This window comes from Podarcis melisellensis, assembly GCF_964234715.1.
Source record: "Podarcis melisellensis genome assembly, chromosome: 2".
In the NCBI taxonomy this organism is placed as follows: Eukaryota; Metazoa; Chordata; class Lepidosauria; order Squamata; family Lacertidae; genus Podarcis; species Podarcis melisellensis.
Window position 1 is genome coordinate 114,703,374 of NC_138529.1, and position 26,230 is coordinate 114,729,603.

Genomic DNA, 26,230 nt, shown 5'->3' on the forward strand with positions numbered 1-26,230 from the left:
GTTTGTTGTTTAGTCGTGTCTGACTCTTCATGACCCCATGACCCAGAGCACACCAGGCACTCCTGTCTTCCACTGCCTCCCACAGCTTGGTCAAACTCATGCTGGTAGCCTCGAGAACACCGTCCAACCATCTCGTGCTCTGCCGTCCCCTTCTCCTTGTGCCCTCCATCTTTCCCAACATCAGGGTCTTTTCCAGGGAGTCTTCTCTTCACCTGAGGTGGCCAAAGTATTGGAGTCTCAGCTTCAGGATCTGTCCTTCCAGTGAGCACTCAGGGCTGATTTCCTTAAGAATGGATGGGTTTGATCTTCTTGCAGTCCATGGGACTCTCAAGAGTCTCCTCCAGCACCATAATTCAAAAGCATCAATTCTTTGGAGATCAGCCTTCTTTATAGTCTTGTATGTTACAAGTTATTGAGCATTATATAAGGCAGCCAGCTTCACTGTTGTTCAGAGAGACTTAGAGCAGTGCTAACTGCTGTAATAAAGGGCTGTTGCTTAAAAGAGCTGTGTCTGTTGCCCATCTTTCCCACTATACAACAAAAAGGTGTGTGGTTTGTTTGTTTTTATGCAAAGCTTCAAAGAGTTAAACCCAGAGAAGGTTGTTTCCTAGAGAGGCCCACCAAGGATTGCAGAGAGGAAGCATGCAAAACAGTGAAGCCTCCCTTAGTGTTATGGGGGGGGGGGCGTGTTCCCCAAAGGGACTAGAGCTACTATACAGTCCTTACAATATTTCCGGTAGTCAACAGATTTCCACCCTAACATTCAATGCAAGGGGTATATAATGCAGAGACAGAAAAAACATATTGTTACTTTCATAAAACGCCTTTGTGAGATGCAAGGTTGTCACCAGACTTGCCAAGAAACAAATTGATGCCACATTGCGCCCACAGAAAAGTCTTTGTTGCTTTCAGACGATTACCGGCTGTAGAGACTGCCTTTTTCTCTTCCTCTGTGAAATTCCTTATATTAGGAGCAGAGGGATAAGAAAAGAATCTGGAGTTGAGCAAAGAGGTAAACTCTCTTGGTTTATTGCAGGAACAGAACATGGCAAAAATGCGACCGCTCACCTTTATGGGAATGGCTGTGGAAAACAAGGAAATATCATTTGACACTATGCAGCAGGAACTTCAGGTTGGAGCTGATAATGTTGAAGCATTTGTTATTGATGCTGTAAAGACAAAGATGATGCATTGCAAAATTGATCAAACAGAAAAGTAGTGGTCAGTCACAGCACACATCGAACCTTTGGAAAACAGCAGTGGCAACAGCTGTATGATACACTTAACTTCTGGAAACTAAATTTGAATCAAGTGAAAAACAGTCTCCTTAGCTTGTCGGATACCTGATTATTTGATGTAATATTTAGTTTGTATTGGATGGAAACTCGGCTATATTAAACCATTCAATTTAACTTTGTGAATTTTTTATTGAAAATATCTAATAACAATCATACCTCTTGTTATGTTTGGTTCAGGTTACGTCTTTTCAGGTTGTGTCCCGCGGCGACCTGGAAGTACCGGAAAGGGTTACTTCCGGATTTCGCCGCATGCGCATGATGAAATAACTTGAACTACAGGCTGATAAAGCAATAAACTTTAAATAAGAATAAAAAAGGGAGGGAAAGGTTTCCTCAACAGCTTACAAATATCAATGAGAAGACATGACACAAAAGGAAAATTTATTGGGAGGGGGTAAGTAAGCATAGGCACTGCTTCTCAGGCCCCATCTACGGCTTTCTAGGCTATGCATTTAAAGCACAATGTGCCACTTTAAACCCCACAAAATTTTGGGAACTGTAGTTTTGTAAGGCTGGTGAGGATTGTTAGGAGACCCCTACCCCCCTCACAGGGCTGCAGTTTCCAGAGTGGCTTAAAAGTCTGTCTTTCTTCCTGGGGAACTGGGAACTGTAGCTCTAGCAGTGAATGGGGAAGGCTCTGCTAACAATTCTCAGCACACTTGAGCTACAGTTCCCAGGATCCTTTGGGGGAAGCCATGACTGTTTAAAGTGGTGCGATTCTGCTTTTGATGTACAGCGCAGATGGGGCCTCGGTTACAGAATTCTTACCAGGACCACCTGAAGAGAAAAGAAATTATGCAAACGCGTAGAATAAAAAAGGAGTCAAGAACGGTTTGTTTTTTTCTTGTTTTTCTGAAGGCGCAAGACACTATTACTGCAGGATCTGGTGAGGATGAAAATTGAGGTGTGAAAGCTTCGACGGGATGGATGTCTGGGCCATAGGCAAGACCCTCATGTCCTCCAGGCTGGGAGTATTAGGCTGGGAGTATTGGAGAAGTGCTTCTAAGAATGCAGCTGGTCAAACAGGAGCCATGCAAGGGTCTGCTTCAGCCCTGGGAAACGCAGAGGTAGGAGTGCCTGAGGACGGTGGAGTCGCCTCTGTCACACCGGGCAATGGCATAGTTCCTGGAAGAGCCCAGAATAAAGGCCTTCCTGGCGTCCTTCAAGCAAGCGGCTGAAGCCTACTGGTAGCCCAAGCAGGAGTGGGCGACACCACTCATGCCAGCCCTCCAGGGCGAAGCTGAGTAGGCCTTTGTCAGGCTGGAAGTCGGGGACAGAGAGGACTGTGGGAAGGTGAAGGCGGCCATCTTGCAGAGGGACACCAAGAGGAGGGAGAGCCGGTGCTGGCACTACAGACATTTCTGCTACCGGGAGGCCGAGGGGCCCAGAGCGGCTTACGGTTGGCTCCAGGAGCTGTTCCATGGGTGGCTGAAGGCTGAGAGGAACACTAAGGAGCTAGTCCTGGAGCTGCTGGTCCTGGAGCAGTTCCTGGCTGTGGTTACAACTCTCTGTGGGCCACAGGCCAATGCTGGGCTGGGAAAACATTAGCCAATATTACTATCTCAATTTGGTGGCAAAATGTGTGTTTTGGTGGCAAAATGTTGTGCTTCAGGGGAGAGGGGAAAAATCATTTGGCACATTAGGTTGGAAAAGCTAAAGCCAGACCATTTTGCCGCTCTATGTTGGGACTTCATCTCACATGTCAGTATTGAACAATTGCAGCAATCTCTTCCATCCGTTCTGCTGGTCATTTGAAATATAGTTTTTGAATGGCAATGCCTTTCCTTATTGACTTGACTGGTTTCCCCCCAATGCGGCTTCCTTCCCTCCGAAAAAAAGTTGTGATTAATTTATATAATGTTTGGTATAGCTTTTCGCGCCAGTTACTTTTGGTTCCCATGCTGATCCAATCTGGTTGGACTGTTCTTCATTGTTTAATTTTTGTTTTTGGCACTGTTCTGTATCACTTTGATAAATACCTCAATTAAAAATTATTACAAAGTGAACATGGGAGCCTCAGAAGAGTCTTAGAACAGAGGGAGCGACCCTCCTGTCCTTTTGCCTCACACAACAACCCTGGCATGAAGCAGTCCTGGGACTTGGGGAACGGGATGCCATTGCTGCTCCACTTTAGGCAGCAAAATATCTTGGATTAGCTCTGCACACGCAGCGAGAGTAGAAAAGAAACCCTTGTCATTCCCTCCGGGGCAACTTTCCAGGGGCACATGCTGCGGAGGGTGGGCAAGGCCAGGAGCTGAACTGGGCAGAGCAACAAAAGTAAATTTTACTTCTGTAAGGTAGGTAAGATCCCCTCCTGAATTGCAGAGGGTTGGACTAGATGACCCTCAGGTCCCCTTCAAACTCTACAATTCTATCATTCTAAGACAAGCATTATCAGAGTTCAAGGACACTTGCGAAGGGCAGCAAGACCAGGGAGGGGCCACACGGAGAGGGTTCGAGAGATGCATTTTGCCACCGAGACTAAGATTCCACCTATGCAGAGGGAGTTATCTACAAGCAATTTAAGACTGGATTACAGCAATGCACTCCATGCAGGGCTTCCGCTGCACTCGATCCAGAAGCTGCAGTTAGTGCACAATTGCTGACAGAAGCGAGGCCATGTCAGCATATAGCACCTGCTGATCTGCACTGGTTGGGAATTTGCTACTGGGCTTAGTTGAATATATAAAGCCCTTACCTTGGGACTGGTTAACCTAGAAGATCACCTTACCCAATATACACCCACTCTTACCACTTCAATCGGCGGAACGGACACTTCCAGGTGCCACAAAATACCTGTTCATCTACACTTTGGCATTCCCTGCCTGTTGAGACCAAGCAGGTGTCTTCACTGTGCTCCCTTCAGTGCCTGATAAAAACAGATTTGTTAGGCAAGCCTACCAAAATATTTAGAAAGCTTTAATCTGTTTTTAGTGTATTGTTATTTTAACTTACTCAAAGTCTTAAATTATTGGTGTTCTTATTGGGATTTTTTTTATTTTTTATTTTTTTGAAAACCACTTAGAGGTTTGCTTGTTTGTTTTACAATCAAGCAGTGTATAAAATTTACAAAATACAGTGGTACCTCAGGTTAAGTACTTAATTAGTTCCAGAGGCCTGTTCTTAACCTGAAACTGTTCTTAACCTGAAGCACCACTTTAGCTAATGGGGCCTCCCGCTGCCACGCCGCCTCCAGAGCACGATTTCTGTTCTCATCCTGAAGCAAAGTTCTTAACCCGAGGTAGTATTTCTGGGTTAGCAGAGCCTGTAACCTGAAGCGTACGTAATCTGAGGTACCACTGTAAATAAGAAAATACTGGTGGAACTGCAGGGAACTCTTAACTTGACTTCCCTTGCCTGCAAGCCTAAAATTGCAAAAACATCTGAGGGCTATTCCAGACCTTACCAGTCTCTGATGAAGCAAGAGCAGACAGCAAAGGGTCTTGTGGCACCTTTAAGGTGTAACAGCTTAATAATAATAATAATAATAATAATAATAATAATAATAATAATAATAATATTTTTAAGAGCAGAAGCTTCTGTAGACCACATCATCAAATGCAAATTGCTATTTGCGTTGGGGCTGTGTTGTTCAGTGGTCAGAGCATCTGTTTTGCATGCAGAAGGTCTCAGTTTCTGTTCCTGGCATCTCCAGGAGAGGGAGGTCAAGGAGACTCTCTCGCGGGAAATTCTGGAGAACCAACCTCTGCTGCCAGTCAGTGCATGCAATAGTGGGCTGGATGGGCCCAATGGATGAAGGCACCTTCCCATCTTGCAATTTCATCAACAAGACACAGACATTTGATCAGCTTCATCTGAAACGGCGGCGGGAACGCGATTTCCCCCTCTCCCTCCGTTCAAAAGGGGACCGGAAATAGAGCAAGAAGCGCGTGTGTGTTGCAGCCTCTTCCCTGCCTCTTGCCACCTTCCTCCTTAAAAAGCGTGGCAGTCCGATCCGGCCTTAAATGCAGCTTTCCCGGGAAAGTAAAGCTTGCAAACGCCAACCACCCCCGCTAAGGTTTGGCCTGATCCGGATTGCAACCTCCTCCTGTCGTCCCAGAGTGATGGAGGGAGAGAGAAAGTATTGCTGGAAAGGGTTAAACTCAGATTCCTGGAGGAACTGGGAAATTTGAGAAGGGGGGTGGAACTGGAAGTGGTGTAATAATTCTCTCTCTTTCTCCCTCCCCTTCTCTTTCCTGCTTTGTTGAGAGGGTCGGATGCCTGCTTTTGAATGGCTGCGAGAGAAAGGTGAGTTTTAAAGGGGCAGATTTGGCCGAAATGTGGTGGGAGCTGGTGCACATCAGAGAAAGGAAGAGTTGCAAAAATGTGTTCCTTGTCCGGGCTGCGTGCGGAGCGACTGGGAAAGTTGGGCTTCCAACTAGGTTCGGGGGTGGGTGGGTAGGAAGCCCCCGCTGCAAGCCCGCACCTTTTGAGCTTGTGGCAATGGTCGATTTGCAGGTCTGGAAACAACAACATGCGCAGAGTGGCTGGCCAGGTCTGCTGTGGGAACCCCGTCTTCTGATCTAGAAGCTGTTACCCCCAAATCATCCTTGAAGTGGGGGCTCTTCTCTCTGCGGTTCAAAAGGCCACACCAGCATTTCTGTCCCACCTTTTCCTTCCTTCTTCCCTCTTCATTTCATCCCCACAGCAACCTTGTGAGGTGGGTTAGGAAGAGAGATTGGCCCAGTGAGCTTCATGACTGAGTGGGGATTCGAACCCTGATCTCCCTAGTCGGACACTCTAACCACTGCAACTCCCAGGGGAAGCGTGTACAGCAGGGGCGGGGAACCTTTTCCCAGCCCGAGGGCCGCATTCCCTTCCAGGCAGCCTTCGGAGGGCCATATGCCGGTTGTAGGAGATGGGAGCAAGGCAAAAAACAGGCACTGTTTGTGGGAAAAGGTGCTTGGAATAACCAATGTAAATTGATGGGAGTTGTAGTCCCATCAACATCAGGGAGGGGGGATTTGAGTCTGAGACTGAGCAGGCTTCTCTTTCCCCAGCTTCTGGGACTCCAGCGCATGTTGTAAATGGCACTATACATTCAAAGCACTATGATAATCACTTTAAACTGCCATGGCTTCCCTCCCAGGGAATCATGGGAGCTGTAGTTTGTTGAAGGTGCTGGGAGCGGTTCAGAGAGACCCCAGTTACCCTCACAGACCTACAATTCTTGGAGTTCCCTGGAAAGAGGGATTGATAGTTCAACCACTATGGCAATTGTGGAGTTTTAAATTTTATAGTGCCACAATTTGCCAAAATGGCTCCTTCATTATGCCTTTTGGTGTTTTGTTCTTTTTCTTCTCTGCAGGGATCCGTCCCACTTGCCATTCAGAAAGACACCCAGGGGATAGCGGCAGAGAAAGTCTCGGCAAAATGCTGTAGGGTCTCCTCCTTGAACTGAACCTGTCTGTATAGCCGCAGACCCGAAACAAAAATTTGACGTTACGAGTGTGGGATATTCGTCCCAATCTCCCCCACCCTGAAGCAGAGAGAGGACGCCAAGGATCCAAGATGGAGGAGAGGTTAGAACCCGCAGGTCAAGCCCCACCGCATGGCGTCACGATGGCATGCCTGAAGGAGTTACCGGGCCAGGCAGCGCTGCAAAATGGCAAGCAGCAGCTTGAGGATGGGCTGCCCCAGGAATGGGCAACCCGGTGCCAGGAGTTCCTGAAGGCCCTGGACTCCCATCGCCTAGGATGGGGAAGCCCACCACGGTCAAAGCTGGGGCCGTGGGACGATGCCAAGGCCTTTCTGGCTTCCTTTGAGCAAGTGGCTGAAGCCTGCCAGTGGCCTCGAGAAGAGTGGGCGGCGCGTCTCCTGCCGGCTCTCAGCGGAGAAGCCCAGCAGGCCTTTCGCGGCCTAGAAGCTGCCGAGAGGGAGGACTACAGGAAGGTGAAGGCGGCCATCTTGCGAGGGGAAGCCAGCAGAATGGAGGCGCTGCGGCAGCACTTCCGGCAGTTCCGCTACCAAGAAGTCGAGGACCCAGGAAGGGTCTATGGGCAGCTCCAGGAGCTGTGCTGCCAGTGGCTGAAGCCGGAGAGGCGCAGCAAGGAGCAGATCCTGGAGCTGGTGATCCTGGAGCAGTTCCTGGCCATCTTGCCCCAGGAAATGCAGAGTCGGGTCAGGGCCTGGGACCCGGAGACCAGCACCCAGATGGCGGCAGAGGAGTTCCTGATGAGTCCCCAAGGGGCCAAGGCTTGGAAATGGCAGGTGAGGTTTTAATGCATGTTGCCATTTAATTCACGTGTGGATTATTATTATTTTTTAAATGAATATTTATTAGCATTTTCAAAAAAGAACAACGCATATAACAACAAAGACAAAAATAAACAAACAAAAAGCAAAAAATACAAAAATCCAAAACTTAAAAATAAAACAATTAAAAACACCTGAAAGTTCAAATACTTATTTTCTTTTAACTTGTTTCTCAGACCTCCTCACACCTCCCCTTCTTGTATTCCAATTTAAATTATTGACTCAGCAAATCCTTAATTTACTTCTCCATTTTAACTTAATTTAATTTATTCTAACATGTTATTATTTTATTTTTCTTCTTTCTTCCATTTCCTCAATTTATCTTTACAAACCTTATTTTCGTTTAATTTAGCCATTTAAAAAAAGGTCAATTTTAACTTAACCAAATTTCCACCAACAATATTTATACCTCATTATTTTTTTCTTAAACATTTTAAATGTTTTTCCTAAAGTCGACCAAAATTTCCCTTCCACGTCTTTCCCAATTTCAATTCACGTGTGGATTAAATGGGAAACTGTTAGCCTTCTAGATGCTTCTGAAGTGCAACTCCCATCGTTCCTGGCCATCATCCAATGGCAGCTGAAGGACCGGAGGCTCCCCACCCATGGGCTACTTGGACGGCTCCTGGGTTTTAAAATAATTGAATGAGGACCCATCTGCCCTGTACTTTTAAAGCAGTCTTGTACCACTTGAAGCCGTCATGGCTTCTTCCCCCAGTGAACCTTGGGAACTGTTTGTTGAGGTTGCTGACCCTATTCCCCTCATGGAGCCACAATTCCCAGCATTCCATGGGAAGAGAGCCTGACTGTTAAAGTCTCCTGGAAATTGTAGCTGCGTGAGGGGAATAGCAGGGTCTTCTCACAACTTTTCCTGCTTCAGTAACATTCAATTGCTAGTGTTCAGCTAAAATTCAACGGTTAGTCCGGCCTCCTTTTGCATACAAAAGTCTCTTCTAGTCTTTCACCTCTGGCAGCAAAATACCTTGAGCCAGCACATGGGGCATCCATGACAGGAGAGGGGGAAGTAGCAGGGAGGAGAACAGCCACTTCCACCCTCCAAAACAAACCATAATTCCCAGCTTTCAACTAAAAAGAACAGAGAAAGTTTTTGGCATTTGTGAAAGCTGGCATTTGTCTGTCTATCATCTATCTATTTATCTATCTAGCATGTATCTATCATGTATCTATCTCTCTATCTATCTCTCTATAATTTTTTATTAAATTTTCTGTTTTGCAATTTTGAATACTCATTTAAACATCCTTAAATTATCAACGACTTCCCTTCTTCTCTTTCCGTGGTTCATTTCGCATACCCTAAATCCCTGCATATTTTATATAAACTAAACCATTCAGTATTGCATTATTACATCCATCACAGCTTATTTACACTGTTGAATTTATCTTAATGCTGCCAAAATTTTCAAGTGAACACAATTTCCCCCCATATATTCAATAAACCTTTTCCAATCTTCTCTAAATGTATGTTCGTCTTGTTCTCTTATTTATTCTATATGCTAAGTCTGCAAGCTGCACATAATCTGTCAACTTAAGTTGCCATTCTTCTTTGGTTGGGACCTAGCTCGTTTTCAGTTTTTGAGCTAACAAAACATGGGCCGCAGTCTTTTTTGACACCTGGGGATTTCTGTCTGAATTATCCCCAACAAAAAGGACTCTGTTATTTTTGGGGAAAAGTACTTTTAAACATTTTTTTTCAATTCATTTTGGATTATTTCCCAACTCTCTTTTACCATTTTACAAGTCCACCACATATGAAAGAACTTTCTCTCAATCAACCTCCTTGCATCTCCAGCACTTGATTCAGTCTTATACATCTTAACTAGCCTACTCAGAGTTAAATACCATCTGTAAATCATTTGCAAGTAGTTCTCCTTCAAAGAATAACATGCTGTGAAATTCAAATCGCTTTTCCAAAGGTTTCCCCAGAGAGTAAAATCTATATTATGTCCTGCAGTATATCTATTACCCAGTGTGTCATAGAGGCTTTGGCAAGCTCATCTTTTGCTCCTTTTTTAATGCCATTTATGAATTGCTTTCCCAAAAAATACCTCAACGGTAAAAATAATTTTAGAACAATTCCACGTGCGAAAGCAATTAAGAACAATTCCACACTGCAGTAGGTGGAAACTGCTCCATCAGTTTGACTTCACCTACCAAGGCACACTCTTCCATCATCTTCCAGCAGCAGGAATAAAAAAACCTATTTCAAATCCAATATGGATATAGGCTGGGGTAAAAATCTGCACTTGAAAGGATGGTTGAACAAGGAAGGCCTTAAATATGCACCAAGCAGACAATAGAGGTGACACAAAATGCCCAGGCGCTTTTCTCATTTGACCCCCACCCCTTTTGTAAGAAGCTCCCCTGCTTCCCCCTGCCCCCTTCAGTTATTTGCTTTGTCCACCTCCTGCCCTCCTCTCAAGCCCTCCTGCGTCTTCCCCATCCTGAGTGGGATCTTTGTTGTTCTTTTTCAGATGCCGGCGGAGGAAGTGCCCACGAGCCCCTCAGAAGCCAGGGGGGCACCTCGGAGGCAAATCTACATAGAGGCTGATGAGAAAGCAGAAAAAGACCTCTGTTTGCTGGGTGAGGATTCATTGGGCTAGCGCAGCATTTATTCAAACTGGATTCCTGGGATCCCTCCGCGGCTTTTCAGAGGGTCTCGCAATGAGAAAACTAGCAATGGCTGAAAGACAGTCGTGGCTTCCCCCAAATATTGAAGGACTACAAGTCCCATTATCCCTCACTGCTGGCCATTGCTGGCTGCGGATGATGGGAGTTAGAGTCCAGCAACTTCTGGAGGCCCACCAGGTTGGAGAAGGCTATTTTAGGGGACAAACAAATGTGCCTGGGGTTCCATTTGGCACTCTTATGACATCCGTGCTGGTTATTTCTGGGCTCGAAGTGCAGCAGAGAGGAGCTAGTTACCATGTGGCCTCCTCTCCAAGGAACAAAATGTCTGGGGCTGACATAGTTGTTTCTTCCAAGCCCTGGGTATTGTGTGGCATCCTGCCTTGTAAAACAGATGCACTGGTTGCCAGTTTGTTTCAAGGAGCTTGCTCACATGTCACATTAGTGTTTAAAGTCCTACATGACTTAGGCCTCAAATATCTGAGATGACCTCTGTGGCGATCACACAGGACCCCTGGACGTTTGACGGTCTATTGACCCTGTGCCACCACTGCGATAGCTTTCTTTGCTGCCACCACCCCGTTTCTCACGGGGACACACGGAGTCCAGACAGTTGTTAACATTAACAAATAATTAAGTTTATTTTTAAATGCAGGAACAAGCTTACGGTTTCAGTTAATTTTTCTTGTCAGTTTCTTAATCTTAGTTCCGAACAACTTCAAACTGATTATCCCCAACTATCTATCTGACTCCACCCAACAATTCCTCTCACTCTCTCACAGTACAACTCGACCAACCCACACCTAATCCTCCCTCTTCCTTCTTCAACTCCCAAACCTCAACGCCTCTCAAAACTTCCCACTCTAACTTTTACTTCCCCCTTGCATTCTCACTGGCCAATCACATCACACTCATTTTAACCCTTTCCTTATGACCCACCTAGGAGGCAAACGTCACAACCTCTTTCCCTACAGACCCCCCCGGATGTTAAGATAAGCAGAGGGGGCCCTCTTGGTAGTTCTGCTCACCCCAGAAGTTCAGGGTGGGGTAGCCCAAGAGCGAGCCTTCTCTGGCATCCCCAAGATTGTGGAACTCCTTACTCTCAGAGCTGCTTCTGGCTCCTTCATTATATAGCTTCTGACTGTAATTTATTTTAAACTCAGTGCTGATTTTCTAGAAAAATAGGTGCTGGAACTCACCATGAACGCTTCCCCCGTTCTCTTATAATGGCAATTAACGTTCCGGTGAGTTTCAGCCCAAAAAAGCCCTGTTGAAATTCATTTTCCTAGTGGGTTTTAAATCGCTACAACCTGCCCAGGACCTTATCAGGAAGGGTGGTTAAGAAATTGACTCGATCACTATTATGGTATCTGAAACATTCCCCTCGTTTACAGCCAGCGGAATAATGTCGCCAAGTCATCCCAGTCCGGTGCTTCCTCCTGAAGAACAAGAAATAGTCAACACTGAGCTTTCTGAGGTATGTGAGGTTCTGGGGTGGGAAATAAGTTTTGACCAGAGGGCGACATTTCCTTCTGGGCAACTTTTCAGGAGCCACACAGCAGTAGGGCCAGAGGCAAAAGTGAATGGAGTAACAAGTGTGAATTTTACCATTTGGAGAGTAGGACTATTTCTGTACGTTCACACATGCTTATGTGCATGCGCGCGCACGTACACACACACCCCACACCGTTTTTCATCCAGGCAAGCTAAAGTTCAAGGGCACATTCCAAGAAACCAAAAACACTTGAGGAAGGCATGAAGCAGGGCTGGTGAGGGGAAACATCCGAGGGCCAGATAATGTCCTGGGAGCTGCATTTGGCCCCAGAGCTTGACGTTTTGCAGCCATGATCTAATTTGAGGCAGAACAAGGCAAACCAGGTGGGCCTCTACCTCAATGAGCCTACAGTGTTGACAGTGGTGAGAGATAGTGGAGAGGAGGAAAGGGCCAGTCTACAAAACTATACAGCTATTAGAATCATAGAGTGGTAGAGTTGGAAGGGACACTAAGGGTCATCTGGTCCAACCCAGGACAATGCAGGAATGAAGGGGATACTTTTATCGTTCCAGGGAAGTGTGAATTTAAACGAGGTGACTGTGGCTTTGGGCAGTGCTGAGTGGGCAGTGCTGAACACCAGTCAAGGAACCATGCATTGGGAAGTCATGCAGGAGGACTCTGAGGACATCAGCTCTCTAGGTAAGGAAGTCCTCACCCTGTATTAATGGAACGTGGCAGAAGAGAGAATATGAGTTTGTTTATTTTTTTAATGCATCAAAATATAATAATGAAAAAGAAGGTGGGGGGGAGAACAAACACGTTTTATTTATTTCCAATTCTTTATGGACCGATTTTTACCATAGTTGGTCACAAAGCAGTTTCCACAGCAATCAATAAAACGATCCCTCCATGAAAAGAACAGGGTGTTGTCTTGAGCCCCGCAAGGCTGTTGGAACCTGGGCTTGGGTTGGCAGACTCTGACCATAGTTGTCAACCTTCCCTTTTTTGCGGGAAATTCCCTTATTCCAGTGCTGTTTCCTGCTGCTTCCTGTGGCTATCCTGGATTGTTAGATATCCTGTAGACTGGCCCTCGGACAGGTGAGGCTGCTGATCCCTTATTTTCGAGGCTGTTGATCCCTTATTTTCAAATCTGAAAGTTGACAGCTATGACTCTGATGCACCCTCCTCCCTGCCCTCATCCTATATCCTAAAGGCAAGCTCATTGTTTGAGTTGGGATCCTAATGCAACTGAAACAGCCCCATCCATGCAGAAGAGAGAAGCATCGGTAAACTTGGGGTAACGCCCCAAGATTTGCAAAGCACGAAACTTCTTTGTGGGTGGGGGAGCCCCTCAGAAGAGACCCCCCCCCAAAGCCAATCTAATGAAGATTGACCATGTTCATTGGTCATGGAATGCTGGGTGGCTGTTTGTGAGGGAGGAAAACTGGAGGATGAATGAAATAGAGAACAGGGTTTGGCTGACTGAGGATCTCATTCTGCGACTGCTTCTGCTTAATCCCCAACCAGCAAGCTAAGTAGAAAGTGTTCTGTGCTTATTTTAAAACTGTATTTTGTTGAATCTCAAAAAATATTCCAAACCATTTATCATCATATACAAAAAAAAATAGGTGATATTTTGATAGATAATCCATCAATGGCCTCCATTCTTCTTTAAACACTTCGTCATTATGTCCTCTTGGTCCAGCAGTTAATTTCACCATTTCATCAGAGTCCTATCAGTTTCATAAACCAGCTTATTTTGAAACTTTTTAGGTTGGAATCCACAAATATTCTTTGCCCCGCCAAACATTCAGTCAATGACTATTTCTCTCAGTGTTCCTTTTCTCTCTGTTTCTCTCCCTATTCTAAGGAGGGTTTGTGATTCCCAAACCAGAGGCTGTATCCCAAATCGAAAAAGGAGACATGGGTTTCATCCAGGACTCTGAGGATGGCGAGGTATTTGCAGAAAGCATCTCAGGTAAAGGGGAGGAGTATTAAAGGCAGGGCGGGGCTTAGTTGGGATGGGTGGTTACAGAGGGATGCATCACACACCCTGGGATTGCTTTCATAGTGCCTGTTTTTCCATGTGACACTTCCTGCTTTTCTTGTCCTGGGTGCTGATTGGGTGTTCCACACGGTTGACCACACCCACATGGCTTCTTTGGCCAATCCACATGTCAGAATGAGGTGGGAGAATTCCAAGGTAGTTGAACAGACTGTACCACTTCAGACTGAGTGGGGAAATGTCATTTTTTAAAGGTCCCATGTAATAATAATAATAATAATAATTCCACACATCTGGCTGTGTTTCCCCAGCCACTCTGGCCGGCTCCTAGCAGAATAGTAGAAGCACGATAAAACATCAAACCACTAAAAACTGCCCTGTATAAAATGAATGAGCCAGCACCACCCTGCAGGAAGAAATCTAGTACATCAAAGAGGAAAAAACCTCCTTTGTCTGTTGTGCTGGTTTACTATTTGCAAGGATCCTAAACTTACATTTACTATATGTATAGGCAACCCCCCCCCCCCCCGTACTCTGAGCAGCTTCCTCCCACTTTCTCATTTAATTCTTATGACAACCCTGTGAGGTAGCTTAGACTAAGAGATGTTGGCCAGCCCAAGGTCACCCAGTGAGCTTCATGGCTGAGTAGCGATTCAAACCCTGGTCTCCCAAGTCCTAGTCCAGCATTATGCCATACTAGCTCATGATGCAAACTGGGGGGAAAGAGGAGTTGCCTCCATTGCCAATAAGCTGATTGGGGACATCTGAAAAGCCCTGTTCACAACAGTTTGCAAGCAGAGAGTCAGCTGATCGTTGGGATTTCTGCACACCATGCTTGGAAAAACAGGTTACCTGTGACATCATGCACGAGCCTACTGTCTCTGCTCCCTTGTGTGTGGATGGTGGAATTTTAGCTGCATAACGAATGGCACTCACGCTCTGAACGTTGGTAATGACAGGAATTCTTGATTCTTTTTTATATATATTTTTTATTAAATCTCCAAAAATATTCAAAAATATTGTACATAACCCCCCCATAAAGTTTCCAATTCACTTCCCACCCACCCTTTCCTGATGCTTATTTTGACTCCATTTTCTGAGATGTTTACAACACACGTTTTTACTATCTAAATTCTAGGTCTTTCATTAATCCACTGCTTATACAGTGGTGCCCTGCAAGACGAACGCCTCGCAAGACGAAAAACCCGCTAGACGAAAGGGTTTTCCATTTTGGAGGCGCTTCGCAAGACGAATTTCCCTATGGGCTTGCTTCGCAAGAAGAAAGCCCATAGGGAAATCTCCGGGGACCTCTTTTAAATGCTAGCGGTGGGGAGCAAAGCCTCCCCCCCCCTCCGGCCTTCAGAAGAGGTCCAGGAAGGCCGGCAGGGGCCAAAAGGCTTTGCTCCCCACCGCCAGCATTTTAAAAGCAGTCCGGGATAGCAGGGAAGCGCTTCCCGCTATCCTGGATGGCTTTTGAAGGCAGGCGGGGGGCAGCAAAGACTTTTGCCCCCCGCGCGCCTTCAGAAGAGGTCCAGGACCTCTTCTGAAGGCTGGCGGGGGGCAAAAGTCTTTGTCCCCCCTGCCTGCCTTCCCGGGGGTTTTTAAATCGCCACGGGACAGCGGAGAATTCCTCTGCTGTCCCGGGGCGATTTTAAAATGCGGCAGCGCTGCCGCCCGCCAGCATTTTAAGATCGCCCCGGACAGCAGAGAAGTCCTCCGCTGTCCCGGGGGCTTTTAAAATGCTGGGGGACGGCAGCGAAGCCTTCGCTGCCGCCCGCCAGCATTTTAAGATCGCCCCGGGACAGCGGAAAAGTCTCCGCTGTCCCGGGAAGGCAGGCGGGGGGGGGGGGGAAGCAAAGGCTTTCGCCCCCGCCAGCCTTCAGAAGAGGTCGGGGGACAGACTGTCCCCGGACCTGGTCTGAAGGCAGTTTCCATAGGAACGCATTAATTGATTTTTAATGCATTCCTATGGGAAACCGTGCTTCGCAAGACGAAAAACTCGCAAGACGAAAAGACTTGCGGAACGAATTAATTTCGTCTTGCGAGGCACCACTGTATTTCTTTTCTTTTTTTTTGTTTTATCTGAGTTTATTTTGATTTTTAAAAAAAAATAATTTTTATTCATTTTTCAAACACATAATAAATAAAAAACAAACAAAACACAAAACAAAAACATACAAAACATTTAAACATGTATAATTTCATAATCTTATTTTCATGTACCTTCTTTCCTCCGACTTCCCCATAGCTCCCTTTCGCTGCATCCTTATTTTACAATTCTTTAGCAACCCTTTAGTCAATTTTTCTATTAGTTCCCTTTCATTAAATTTCCTTAAATTTATTAGTTACAGCTGTAATTCTCTGCTTCTTACCCCTTGACATCTTAACACTCCTCAATTTTACAATTTTTAAGATACATTTTAAATTTCTTCCAGTCCTCTTCCACTGTCTCTTTCCCCTGGTCGCGGATTCTGCCAGTCATCTCTGCTAGTCCCATAAAGTCCGTCACCTTTGTCTGCCATTCTTCCAGAGTAGGTAGTTCTTGTGTCTTCCAATACTTTGCCAGAAGAATTCTTGCTGCTGTGGTAGTGTACATAAAAAAGGTCCTGTCCTTCTTTGGCACCAATTGGCCAACCATGCCCAAGAGAAAAGCCTCAGGTTTTTTAGGAAAAGTCCACTTAAGGACTTTCTTAATTTCATTATAGATCATTTCCCAGTAGGCTTTAATCTTCGGGCAGGTCCACCAAAGGTGATAAAAGGTACCTTCAGTCTCATTGCATTTCCAACATTTATTATTGGGCAAATGATAAATTTTTGCAAGCTTGACTGGGGTCATGTACCACCTGTAGATCATTTTCATTATGTTTTCTTTTAAGGCATTACATGCCGTAAATTTAACACCAGTGGTCCATAACTGCTCCCAGTCAGCAAACATAATGTCATGACCGATATCTTGTGCCCATTTAATCATAGCTGATTTCACCATTTCGTCCTGTGTATTCCATTTCAACAGCAAGTTATACATCCTTGACAAATTTTTTGTATTGGGTTCTAACAATTCTGTTTCTAATTTTGACCTCTCCTTCTGAAATCCTATTTTCCTGTCCTGCTTAAATGTCTCATTTATCTGATGGTAATGCAACCAATCTCGGACTTTGGACTTTAATTTCTCATAACTCTGAAGTTTAACCTTCTCACCATCATGTTCTAAGATTTCACAGTATTTTGGCCAATTAGAGTCCATATTAAGTTTTTTCACCGCCTTAGCTTCCATTGGTGACAACCACCTGGGAGTTTTACTCTCCAACAAATCTTTATATCGAATCCAAACATTGTATAATGCTTTCCTGACAATATGGTTTTTAAAACTATTATACACCTTCACCTTGTCGTACCATAAATATGCATGCCAACCGAAGTTATTATCATACCCTTCCAAATCCAAAATGTCTGTATCTTCAAGAAGTAGCCAGTGTTTCAACCAGCAAAAAGCTGCCGATTCATAATAGAGTCTTAAGTCCGGCAGGGCAAAGCCCCCTCTATCTTTTGCGTCAGTTAAAGTCTTAAATTTTATTCTGGGCTTTTTGCCCTGCCAGACAAATTTAGATATGTCTTTCTGCCACTTCTTGAAACAGTCCATCTTGTCCAAAATCTGTAACGTCTGAAATAAGAATAACATTCTAGGCAATACATTCATCTTAATGACAGCAATTCGGCCTAACAAGGAAAGTCTCAACCTAGACCATATTTCTAGATCTTTCTTTACTTCTGTCCAACACTTTTCATAATTGTCCTTAAATAAGTTCGCATTCTTAGATGTTAAATTCACCCCCAGGTATTTCACTTTTTTCGTTATTTCCAAACCTGTTTCACTCTGAAATCTCTCTCTTTCATCCATTGTTAAGTTTTTTTCCAACACTTTCGTTTTCTGTTTGTTCAATTTAAATCCTGCAACTTGACCAAATATCTCAATTAGTTCTAATACTCTTTTAGTACTAGTGTCTGGCTGTTGTAAAGTTAATACTAGGTCATCTGCAAATGCCCTTAGCTTATAGTGTTTGGCTCCGACCTGAATTCCTTTAACCAACTGGTCCCTTCTAATCATGTTCAACAAAACCTCCAGGACTGATATAAAAAGCAAAGGGGATATTGGGCATCCCTGTCGTGTACCTTTTTCTATTGGTATTTCCTCCGTTACCACATTGTTTACAATTAACTTTGCTTTTTGTTTAGAATATATTGCACCTATACCGTTTTGAAAACCTTGGCCTACCCCCATCCCTTGGAGATTCTTCTTCATAAAGCTCCAGCAAATATTATCAAAGGCTTTCTCCACGTCCACAAAAATTAGAACAGCCTTCCTGTTAATGTCCACTTCTAGCAACTCCAAAATGTCTATAATGTTCCTCACATTGTCTGACATATGTCTCCCTGGGAGAAAGCCTGTTTGGTCCTGGCACCACTGTATTTCAAATCCTGCCAGAGATTATGTATGGGTGACACTCTGATAGATAATCCTATCCTCCTTAAACACTTCATCATTATGTCCTCCTAATCTGGCAGTTAATTTAGCCATTTCAGCATAGTCCATCAGTTTCGTAAGCCAGTCCTTCTTCGTTGGTAATCCTTCCTCTTTCCACCCCTGTGTGTATGAGGTTCTAGCTGCTGTTGTCACGTACATAAATAAATTAGTCAGCTTTCTCAGGATCTCCATCCCCATTATTCCTAGCAAAAAGGATTTTTTAAGGACTGTCAGTTTGAACAGAATTATTGTCTGCGTTATCTCTCTCTGCAGATGATGAAGAACTTCAAATCAAGGAGGAGAGTCCTCCGCAAGGAGGCAGAGAGCCGGATGAAATATACAGCATGTCATTGGAAATATCCCAAGGGAAGGCTTCTCTGGTGGCCGAGATTCATGAACAAAGATGCGAATCTGACGAGCGATGGGGGAGAAAGCCGGCGGAGGGATGGGGTGAATTAAACGAGGTGGCAGAAAGTCACGGGGCAGTGAAGGAAACCTCGAGACATGCAAGGGTGAATAAATTTCTGTACTCGAAGGGTGGGAAATGGTACCGATGCAAATCAGTTGCAAACCAGAGTGTCCACTCCGCAGCCATGCCTTACGAGTGCCTCGCATGCGGGAAGCGTTTCCAGAAGAAGAATTACCTGGCCAAACACCAGAGGATCCACGCAAGGCCCAAAGTGTACCAGTGCTCCGAGTGCGGGCAGAGCTTCAACGGGCGAGAAGGGTTCGTCCGGCACCGAGGGACGCACACAGGGGAGAAGCCTCATGAGTGCCCTCAGTGCGGGAAGTGCTTCAGCCAGAGGGAGAGCCTGATCCGGCACGAGAAGATCCACACGGGGAAGAAGCCGTACGAGTGTCCCGAGTGCGAGAAGAAGTTCTGCCGGAGGGACTCGCTGGTAAGGCACCAGAAGATCCACACAGGGGAGAAGCCGTACGAGTGTCCCGAGTGCGGGAAGAGCTTCAACCAGAAAGAGGTGCTGCTCAGGCACCAGAGGATCCACACGGGAGAGAAGCCATACGGGTGCCACGCCTGCGGGGAAAGCTTCACCCAGAGAGCCATACTGAACAGACATGAGAAAACCCATCTGGGGGAAAAGGCCTTGTTAATACTCTGAGAATTAATGTGGCTCTCAAAGATGCGCTGGCCACTTGTGTATTTTGTGTGTGTGTGTGTGTTTTGACAGACACAGACCTTTTTGTAAGCTGCAAATAATGCCTATGTTTTCAGAGCTATTTGGAGCAATAGCTCAAGAGCTGTGAGCCTGGCGCTGGTTCCTGAATTCTGGATATCCTCAGACAAGAGCCGCCTCATTGGGTACTAGAAGAGGTGGGCAGGGCCAACTGGGAATTCTCTTGCTGGCCACGCCCCTTTTGGGAGAAGCTATTAATGATAGAATCTTAGAATTGTAGACTTGGAAGTAATACAAAGGGTCACTTAGTCCAACTTCCTGCAATGCAGGAATCTCAACTGAATCATACATGACTCTCCAAGGAAGGAGAGTCCACCACCTCCCAAGGGAGTCCGTTCCACTGTCAATCAGCTCTTACTGCCAGAAAGTTCTTCCTGATCTTTAATTGGAACCTCTTTCTTGTAACTTGAAGCCATTTGTTTGGGTCTTACCCTCTGGAGCAGGAGAAAGCAAGCATGCTCCATCTTCCACATGACAGCCCTTTGCTTTTTCCTGCTCTGGAGGGAAGGACCAGAACCAGTGGCTTCACAAGAAAGGAGATTCCGACTAAACACCAGGAAGAACTTTGTGGCAGAAAGAGCTGTTTGACAGTGGAAAGGCCTCCCTCGGGAAGTGGTGGACTCTCCTTCCTTGGAGGTTTTTAAGCAGAGGTTGGAGGGCCATCTGTCATGGATGCTTCAGCTGAGATTCCTGCAGTGCAGGGGGTTGGATTAAGTGACCCTTTGTATCCCTTCCAAGTCTACAATTCTAGGAAGATCAATTATTATTATTACTGGGGTTCTCGTAAGCACCTGTTTTCACAAACACTGCTCATCATACTGCCCTTTCTCCAGCAGATGACAACTTTTAATTCATGAAGGCTGCAGTCTCTCTCTCTCCCCCCACCTCTCTCTCACACACAGCAACACTGTTGAAATCCTGAAGTCACACACTTCAACAGCAATACCACGCCATTTCATAGGAAAACATTCTAAAGGCTGCTTCACGATTGATCGGTTTCTCCTACCTCTTTCTTCTTCCCTGTTTTTGACAATTTACTAATATTATTGTGCGAGAGTGCATGTGTATGTTTTCACTTAAAGGTTTTTTAATTGTTCCTGGTTTTTACACTATTTTCTACGCAACTTGGAGTGGTTTTGAAAACAAAATAAAACAAGAGCTGCCTAAGATTTATATATGTATATATAAAATATAAATAAATAAACATTACTGGCCTGGCTTCTAACGCTATCTAGGATTGAGTAGGGTGCCTTTGATTGTGCTGGCACCACTCTGACATTCAGAGGACCATCTGGCCTTGCATTTGCAAAAGTATCATGACAATAATGCAATTGTTGTTGTTGTTGTTTAGTCATGTCCGACTCTTCGTAACCCCATGGACCAGAGCACGCCAGGCACTCCTGTCTTCCACTGCCTCCCACAGTTTGGTCAGGCTCATGTTTGTAGCTTCGAGAACACTGTCCAACCAGTGTTCCCCTTCATGGATCACTGCCTTGCCATGGCGAAGGGGCTTGAATAACTCAGAGAAACTATGAGCTATGCCGTGCAGGGCCACCCAAGATGGACAGGTCATAGTGGAGAGTTTTGACCAAACGTGATCCATCTGGAGCAGGAACCGGCAAGCCACTCCAGTATCCCTGCCAAGAAAACTCCATGGACAAAGACAATGAAATTGGTTACATATTAAAAGAGGAAGAGTATTAGCCTGTGAGGTAAAGGTAAAGGTACCCCTGACCATTAGGTCCAGTCGTGACAGACCGGCATTTGCCCACAGACAGTTCCAGGTCATGTGGCCAGCATGCCTAAGCTGCTTCTGGCGAACCAGAGCAGCGCACAGAAACTCCGTTTACCTTCCCGCCAGAGCGGTTCCTATTTATCTACTTGCACTTTGACGTGCTTTCGAACTGCTAGGTTGGCAGGAGCAGGGACCGAGCAACGGGAGCTCACCTGATCAGCAAGTCCTAGGCTCTGTGGTTTAACCCACAGCACCACCCACGTTCCAGCCTGTTATGTTACCAGAAGCCAAATCCCATTAGCCCCAGCCTAACGAGCTGTCAACTTAATAAATAAATAATAATAATAATAATAATTTATTATTTATACCCTGGGTGGCTCCCAACAGAATATTTAAAACACTAAAAACTTCCCTAAACAGGGCTGCCTTCAGATGTCTTACATGGGGGTGGCTGCTATTGTTATGGAGATTTGGTATACTTCAGCAGTTTTTGCAAATGTTCACACGCCCTTCTCAACGGGTGGTGCTGGTTGATAGAAGAGTTATTTGTTGTGACATGAGTCAAGAGCATGGGTAGGGACATGGCCAGATATTTATCTGAGAGAAACAGGTTTCCCAACTTGCTTCTAGATGTTGCTGATGCGGTTTTGCTCAGAGGCTCCATGAGAGGTAATCACTGGCTTTCCCCATCGCCAGGGGACCTCGCTTTTCCTCACCAGGTCATCCAGGCTGCCTGATTCCTGGCCTTCACTTGCAACTGTGGTCACTGATCATGCAATACATCTTCACCTTGATCTTTAAATCCCGCTGGGCAGCAACTGGGTTTTAAATGTTGAAACACATCGTTACAACTAGTGAGTGGGCTCTGCAACAAAATGTTGCAATGAGGGGTGCTTCTCTGGCGATCCAGACACACTCTTTCCCATCACTCCTCCAGATTGTAGTCTAGCTAGCTAAAATTCTATGAACAGCTCACAGATCTGTCCACAGGAACATTTCATAATGGCTTTGCAGTGTGAAACTCGAGTTGATCCATCCAGCAGAGGACATGGTTTTTATACCGACACGTTTTTATATCTCTATCTTCCTCTGCCTTGCTTCTCCAACTGCTCCCAGGCAGTTGCCAAGGTTTTCTCTCTCGGTCAAAATGCTACGACCACTGAGTCCTTACTGGATTGGGTTGGAGGGGGTGCACCTTTTATTTAAAAAATTACCTCTGTGAATTTCGGCATTATGTTGAATCTCCATAACATTGTAAGATCACACGCGTTAGTGCTATTTTTATAGAAACAGAGATGCCAGAACTCACCATGAAGACGTCCCTTGTTCTCTTATAATGGCAATGGTGCCCATCTGGGAGGTGCCAGAACTGAGTTCTGGCTGAAAAAAACTCTGTTGGTGTAACCAACAGTGTAACACAGAAGAGCAATCAGGAATATTTAAATTACACCAACATCCCTTCATGTAATTAGGGTGGGTCCTTAAAACCCACATCTCAGGAGCGTGCTGGTCAGTAATCACGCAGTTCAAAGTTGAACTCTTTATTAGCAAAAACATGACAAACGTGGTTGAGTGTTAGGCCTAATGAACAGAGTAGCATATTCCCAGTGGTGTTACTCCATAAAAATCAGTTGCCGAGACTGAAAATCCTCGCCTCTGCATAGCCATCTAGGTCCCCTCCTTTCTAGGGCTTTTACCAATCAAGAGGTTGTGTAGCCAACCTCTCCTCCAGCCTTTTCATCTCCTCCTGGTTCGGAGAGACATGGGTGGCAGGGCAGCTTGTTCCAGCCGGACAGGGTGACACCAGCCGGACGCCTCCCTGCCTCCTCCACCACCTCAGCTTCTATTCAATTCTGGACTCCTCTCTGCCACTCTCTCCCAGCTCACAAAGTCCTGTTACCTCTTCAGCTTCCGACCCCTTCTCTTCCCAGTCTTCTCCCTCTGACCTCTCGTCGTCGTCCCACCACAAAGGGTTCCACCCAGCTGGTTCCTCCCACCATTCATCTGCATCCAACAAGTCCACGGCAGGTAGAGGCACATCTCAGCACTTACCAACAGCTGTATAGTGAAAGTGTCTGACTTGTCTCTACTGGCAGGGAATTCCACTACTTACGAGATTACCCTCTCCCGGACTGCCACCCCACCCTTCCTTAACTTCTGAGGGATGCAGAACCACCAAGAGTGGCTCCACTGCCGGTCATAAAACCCAGGAGGAGGTGGCGGACTTTCTGATGGCTTTAGAGACTACTGTGAGCACCTTAAATTGAACTCAGAAACTACTGGCAGCCATCAGCCATGGGGCATACAGTGGTACCTCGCAAGACGAAATTAATTCGTTCTGCGAGTTTCTTCGTCTTGCAGATTTTTCGTCTTGCGAAGCACGGATGCACCCTGGTATTAACGGTTTTAAGAAAACGGAAACAAACTCGCAAGACGTTTCGTCTTGCAAAGCAAGCCCATAGGGAAATTCATCTTGCGAAGCAACTCAAAAAACGAAAAACTCTTTCGTCTTGCGAGTTTTTTGTCTTCCAAGGCATTCGTCTTGCGAGATACCACTGTATGCGCATGGCTTGGGGGGTGGCCTTGTGAGTCTAATTTCATCTATGGGTCAGAGATGAAGCACACCGAAATGGCAGGACATATGCCTTGCAGGCATCAGGTCCCAGTTTCAATCTCTGGCATCTCCAGGGACAGGTAGGTACAGGCGTGGGGAAGCTTTGCTGCTCAGAGCCAGTGTGGTATAGTGGTTAGGAGCGATAGACTCATAATCTGGGGAACTGGGTTTGCATCTCTGCTACTCCACATGCAGCTGCTGGGTGACCTTGGGCCAGTCACACTTCTTTGAAGTTTCACAGCCCCACTCACCTCACAGAGTGTTTGTTGTGGGGGAGGAAGGGAAAGGAGAATGTTAGCCACTTTGAGACTCCCTAGGGTAGTGATAAAGCGGGATATCAAATCCAAACTCTTCTTCTTCAAGGGTTACATTTCCCTCAGGATAACATCCAGGGGCCACCTGAGATACCCACACAGCAGAAGTTGCCCCCAGCTCCAGTTGAGATCCAAAATGGTTTACTCCTGTAGATTAGGCTTCAGTAATAAAGTTCCAGATGTTTATATATACACACAGTTTGTAAGCTTTGTAGATACAGATACAAATAGAAAGTTATGCATCTACACCATGAAGCTCCAACAGGAATAATTCCTTCCAACAACTGTTCCAACAGCAGCCCGGCTGTGAGACTGCACCAGAATCCGCCTCCCTGGAATATGTCAAGGAAAATTTATTGCTTCAACTAGTCTCCTCTGCTTGAGTTATCCAGATTTACTGCCTTCTGACCTCTGGTAGCTGATAACTGGGCTCTGGTAGCTGGAGAACTGGACCCATAACCAGTTGGGAATCTGAGGTAAGATGCCCACATAGAAGTTGCCCCCAGTTCCAGTCACCAACAGAAGCAGCTTAAGGTTCAAAATAGTTTACTGCCGCGGAAGCTCAGGCTTCAGTAATACTCTTCCAGCTGTTGATATATAAAGCTTGTAGACTTTGCAGATACAGACACAAGTAGAAATAATTTGTTATTCCAGCAATTCAAGATGTAGCATGGACTGCACTTTCACCTACTGATGAACTGTCATATCCTAATCACTTCTATAATAAGGTTACCAGACGTCCCCGTTTCCCGGGGACAGTTCCCAGATTTACAGCTCAGTCCCCTGACAAAATCCATCTATTTAGTATGAAGTTGAAAAGTGCCCCCAGATTCATTGAAGAAAATCTGGTAACCTTATTCTGTAAATGACACTGGGCTATTGCCATAGCAACTGGCTTGGCTGATCTTGCACCTGTTGACTTATCTCCTACATAGGGTGATTTGTCCCCATGAAATAAACTCCTTCCTCCTAGGTAGGCACATATTCTGAGACTTTCAAAAATTCAGCTTCATCTATCTGAAAGACCATCTTCTCTCATGCAATATCTGCACTGATATAATCAATTTGGATGCTTTCACCTCCTAGGAGATAGGAAACGTGGAATCCCAACTGTTGCTGATCTACAGCTGCAACCGCTCCCACCTACTGTGTTGGGGTGAGTGTGTTCACTCGTTTCCAGAAGTTCCTAAAGACTCCAGAAGCATCTAAGTGCTGGATGTCTATTCCTACTTGAGGACATTTCTGTGGGAACCGTTCTTTACTCCTCCGCAGTTCCTACAGTGACTGTGAACTGTGTTTGCTCTGTGCCCATCTCCCATGCTGAGAAGATTGAGAGGGGAGAGGTGGCTTTGCAGAGATCAAGGCCTGGAAACTCTTAAGAGAAAACCGTTAAACTGTTGGAACTTGCGTTCAACCGAGCTACTTCTCGGGTCGAGTCCTCCGACAGTGATTAACGACCTGAGCCTTTGATGAGACTTCAGGCACGTTCCCATTACGCAGAGTATCCAAGCAGCAGCGGGAGATGAGAAATATGAGCTACGCACTAAGTGTTTTATTTCTAACTACGCAGACAGAAAAGAAAATATACATCCTCTCTCTGTGAAAGCAGAGAGGCAACTGGTACAAAGAAACAGAAAACCAGTAAACAGGAAACTGTTGGAACAAGCTCCCATGTTTTGTTCCTCTCTAAGGAATCAAGCTCAGCCTTCATGGCAAGTTAACCATGGCTCAGCATCTTTCAAGTCCAAAGCCTGGATCTCTTGGAAGTTTGAAGGTTCAAATACCTTCTTGGAGCTATTAACAGCAGTTACAGCTTTAGCTACTATAGCAAATTCATCAGCAAATCTCTCTGGAGGTTTACCTCTTGTGGCTCTTTCAGACCTGTGAATCAGACGTAAGTCTTCAACGCTTTCCTCTTCTTTCTTAGGAGAAAAGTGGCCTATAGTGAACAGTGGTTCCTCCAATTCTCGATCAGAGCCTTCAGAGGGCCGCAGAGAGACCTTAGCACACTTGAAATCCTCTGAACCATCGGAGTCAGTTTCAGTTTCAGAACCAGAACCTTCATCAGTGAGTGTGGGGTTTTGCTGCTGTTCATCCTCAGTCTCTTCACTGTCATCAGAATAACATTGGAAAATTCCCACATTCTCCCACTA

General features: G+C 45.6%; 1 protein-coding gene across 1 annotated transcript; it reads left to right on the forward strand.

Annotated features, from left to right (window-relative positions):
• Positions 1–5,249: 5,249 nt before the first annotated feature.
• LOC309364556 (zinc finger protein 496-like) lies at positions 5,250–19,363 on the forward strand. Its single transcript, XM_081902124.1, has 7 exons — positions 5,250–5,546; positions 6,607–7,508; positions 10,046–10,154; positions 11,594–11,676; positions 12,267–12,393; positions 13,565–13,672; positions 18,495–19,363. Exons 2-7 carry the CDS (start codon positions 6,810–6,812, stop codon positions 19,337–19,339), a joined length of 1,971 nt encoding a protein of 656 aa, XP_081758250.1. The 5' UTR covers positions 5,250–5,546; positions 6,607–6,809; the 3' UTR covers positions 19,340–19,363.
• Positions 19,364–26,230: the final 6,867 nt, after the last annotated feature.